Source organism: Elephantulus edwardii, unplaced genomic scaffold (genome assembly GCF_000299155.1).
Source record: "Elephantulus edwardii isolate Elephantulus edwardi_28Jun2011 unplaced genomic scaffold, EleEdw1.0 scaffold00573, whole genome shotgun sequence".
Taxonomy (NCBI): domain Eukaryota; kingdom Metazoa; phylum Chordata; class Mammalia; order Macroscelidea; family Macroscelididae; genus Elephantulus; species Elephantulus edwardii.
Window position 1 is genome coordinate 109,192 of NW_006400323.1, and position 4,398 is coordinate 113,589.

General features: G+C 46.0%; 1 protein-coding gene across 1 annotated transcript in view; it reads right to left on the minus strand.

Annotated features, from left to right (window-relative positions):
• LOC102877009 (zinc finger protein 331-like) overlaps positions 1 to 4,048 on the minus strand; it is a 63,995-nt gene extending 59,947 nt beyond the window's left edge. Inside the window, exon 1 of the mRNA XM_006903340.1 lies at positions 4,031 to 4,048. Coding sequence (XP_006903402.1) covers positions 4,031 to 4,048 — 18 coding nt within the window. The remainder of the gene's footprint in view (positions 1 to 4,030) is intronic.
• Between the last annotated feature and the right edge of the window lie 350 nt (positions 4,049 to 4,398).

Consider the following 4,398-nt stretch of genomic DNA (forward strand, 5'->3'; position numbering starts at 1 on the left):
ATAGAGTAAGCATTAAAAACAGAACGAGAGAGATGTTATGGTAACCTGCAGCGGGTTTTCAGGGTCAGCAAATCACGCAGGACGAGGCTGTCCCTCTTTCTTTCGCAGAACAGCTGGTGGATTTGAACCCCGTGCCTTCGGGTTAGCATCTCAGCTCCTTCCAGCTGGTGCCCCACTGATGTCAGGACTGACTGTGCAGCAGGCGGGGCCAGGCTGCAGGCAGGCGGAGTGCGGCTATCAGTCCTGGTGCAGACACATGGTGGTGTGGGCATGGCCTCTGGCAAAGCTGGACCTGCTAGGCCGTCCAAGTGGGAAGGACACCCTCTCTTGTGCTGGGCAGGAGGAGGACGCAGTGCTCAGGGCGTGCAGGATCGCACCTCCCAGGCTCTGCATCCAGGATCGCACCTCCCAGGGTCTGCAGGGTGCTGGCAGGCACACACATCTGACCTCACTTGGGGTGTCTCTGCAGTGATTTACTCCCCAGGGCCGCCCTGGCTCCTTAATAATAACCACAAAGTAAAATCTTTAACCCGTTTCTCATCTTGACATGAATTTTGACTGGTCCCAATGCTGCAGGATAGAATTCAACTACCTCTTTGGACTCACAACTTGTTGGATCCTTTGGGCAGCAGAGTCTCTTGATCTCAAGTAGTTCAGAGAACTTTTACACAACCAGACACGTATGTCATAAGTGCATATTCTTGTAGGGACCATGCCAGCTGACAGACCTCATCACTGCAGACTGAAAGTGTGTATTCTTCATAGGTAGCAGGAGTAGGACAAGTTGATGCTCCAGCCCGAGAATCGGACGTGTTGCTGGCCAGAGTGTTCATGTTATGGTCAGACAGCTAATGTGGGTCCTGGTCAGGCATGGAACGTGCACCGTGGTTCTGTTTTTAAGTTGTGGAAATGCAATTTTTCCTTTTCCTTGTTCTGACCACGAGAGGGCAACCATGGGCTGCTCTCCTGGGTTGGCGGACACTATCGTCTATCTAAGAGGGACACTGGGCACTGGCTCTCTCTGGGTCAACGTGCAATAGCCTCCTCTCGGGTGACCTCTCGGAAACGAACCCTCTCTATCGAGATTACCCCCAGGAAAGGCATCATTTACTGATAATTCAGGGTTCAAGTCGCCAGGGTCCTGACTCTGCAGACCACGTTGGGTCCCTTTTGGTAAAGCTGCTTCTCTAAATAAGGACTACACACACACACACACACACACACACACACACAGTCTTCCTGAACAGAATGACACAGGAAGATGACCTGTATTTCTCTGATGGTCACTAATGAAGGATTAAGAAATTGTAAATTAGAGAAAAAAAAAAAAACAACCTAAAAAGAAAATTTGAAAAATTATAACTAAGATCTGAATTTTTAACAATATTATTTTCTTTCACGTGACTCACTATGTTCAAGATTAGTTCTTCTCATAGTGTATATGAGATTAAATTTATTTTATGCCTAACAGTCCATGTACTTGATCCAGAAGCTATTGATGCATATTTTTCCGTGTAAGGGTGCAGCACAGGAAGTATTTTCGTGTGCAACACTTGATTTGCGTCAGGGTCCCTCACAGGAATTATGTCCGTGTGCAACACCGGAACGTGTTTCCGGGCGCAGCACGGGAAGTATTTTTGGGTGCAACATTGGATGTTTGTCAAGGTCCGTAATCGGAATTATGTCCGTGTGCAACACCGCGATGTGTTTCCGTTTGTAGCACAGGAACTATTTTTGGGTGGAACACCAGATGTGTGTCTGGGTCAATCACGGGAATTATGTCCGTGTGCAACACCAGGATGTTTCCGGTTTTGGGTGGAACACCGGATGTGTGTCTGGGTCAATCACGGGAATTATGTCGGTGTGCAACACCAGGATGTTTCCGGGTGCAGCGTGGGAAGTCTTTTTGTGTGCAACACTGGATGTGTTTCCAGGTGCAGCACGGGAATTTTGTCCGTGTGCTACATCAGATGTTTCTGGGTCGGCACAGGAATTATGTCTTTGTGCAACACCAGGATATGATTCCGGGTGCAGCATGGGAACTATTTTCGGGTGCAAAACTGGATGTGTGTCTTGGTCCGTCACGGGAATTATGTCCGTGTCCCAATATATGTCCGGGTGCAGCACGGGAAGTATTTTGGTGTGCAACACCGGATGTTTGTCTTGGTCCAACACGGGAATTATGTCCGTCTACAACAACCGATGAATGTCTGGGTCCGTCATGGGCATTATGTCCGTGTACAACACCGGATGTGTGTCTGGGTCCCTCACAGGAATTAAGTCCGTGTGTGCAGTGGCTGATTTGTCTTTCTTGGTCCTGCATGGGAAACTTGCCTGGTTCCTGTATGGGATGTGTATCCCGGTTTTAGCCCTGTACTGGGTATTTATTCTTCTTCAGAATGCAAAGTGTGTCCCTGTCCTGTAGTGGATGGGTGCTCGGGCCAAGCCCAGGGAAAAATTTCCACGTGCAGAACCAGATGTGTGTCTTGGGTCCAGCCCTTAAGTATGTCTGCATCCTAGAGTGAATGGACATTCTCCTCCTGGGTGATTTAAAACCACTGAAAAAGCCCTGGCTGGTCAGTCGCGGGCCAGGTCTGGGTGTACAGAACATGGTCACAATATACAGTGAAGTCCACGATGAGTCAGGCATTTTTACAACAATTAGCACATCTGAGTGGCTTGGCCTCAACTTATGCTCAGTGGTCTTTTTTTTTTTGTAAAATTTTATTGTTTTAGGTCCCTCCCTTCCATGATAACACAAACTCAAGGATTCATCTGCAAGAGGAATTGCTTTGAGTCTTCTGAACATAATGCCCCTGGAAGGTCACCTGTCTTTTCTGTCATGGTCACCAGTGAGGGATTCAGAAACTACAACTAGAACCAGATTCTCTTCCAAAAACTCATTATAAAATACTTAATGAGATTCCTCCCCCCTTGTTATAGACATAGTCCTGTTTTTCTCCTAACAGGATGAATTATTCTTTTGCTATTTTTTTTTTTTTTGGAAACGGGAGGGAACAGCATAGTTAAAACAGATGAGCCCAAGCTTTTAGCAATATCTGCCATGCTTTAATGTGGTTTAGGGCCATTAACCATTCACATCCTGTACACTTATCCCTGTTATTAATTTCCAAGACTATCTGTCATTTGGAACACAAGCTGGTTCTTCTGCAGTCTCCTGTGCCTCCTTCCAGTTGTGTAGAGACATCTGCCTATGTTATGTCTGATTTACCTTCACCTATTCAAGATAAATCCATGTCACAGTACCTATGAGGACTTTGTTTCTTTGAGGATTGAGCGGCAGTCCATTTTCTTAGTCGTGCATCAGTTGAGGCACCTTCTTGCTCCCTCCCCACTCTTCTTCTGCTATGAGAGTGTTACTAGGGACCTGGAGGTGAAAATACCTCACCCTGCTTTCAGATATTTTGCTTATGTACCTATTGTTATTTTTGGACAATACAGAGGACATTTTCGATTCATGTTGTCTTGTTAGACATTAAATGCTCAATCATGGACTAATTGTTGTAATATTTTTAAGAAGGCAGGCATTTTCCCACAAGAGCTGAATGAGCCATGTGAGAATCAAAAAAGCAAAAGTTTTGCAGGCAGCCCACCTCCAGTTTGCTGAGCGGTGGACTGAAGTGGTTATCTCTTGTTGCATGATTTGCAAGTCTCTGATGACTCATCAGGGAGGGAGTTTTGGTGGCTCAAAGGTAAAATCAGAATAGAGGCCGGCAGGCATTCTCAGTTCTGTCTCTCCCTTGCTGTACGTTGCCCTATTTAACAATCTGTTGTTCAAAACTTGTAGTTAGGTGTCACTATGACTCACAGAGATTCAATGAACAATGGATCTGAAGGTTGCCCCATCCGCTTAAGGGTCATTTTCTCTTTCTCTGATCCTCCACTTCCAAGCATGATGTCTTTTTCCCCAAGGAAACATAACAACATAATCTCCCATCCTTGCATTCATTCTTCCTCCGTCATCCTTCATTGGAAGAAGATGAAAGACCATGGCTTGGATCAGGCACACCTGAAATTCCACGGGCATCGTTACTCTTTAGCAACTTGGTACAAGTATGAATAAAGTAATTGATCCTCTCGTTTTAAAAACTTCAAAAGTCTAGGTTAAAAAATGCAGAAAAAAAGATGGTCTGTCTCCTCTCATGCAGTTTACAGCTTCAGAAAACCCACTGACAGCTAGCTCATCAGGGACTTGGTTCTGCGTCATTAACAAAAATATAATCTGGTTGCACATTTCTCCTTTCTGTGGTTCCACATTTCTGTGCAAGTCTGTAGCACAAAGAATGCTGGGATGCCCTGCCTGGTCACACTTTCCTCCAGGGTCCTGGATCCTGGAAGAACAGACTTGGTTTGCACAGTCTGAGCCCACCTCCTGGA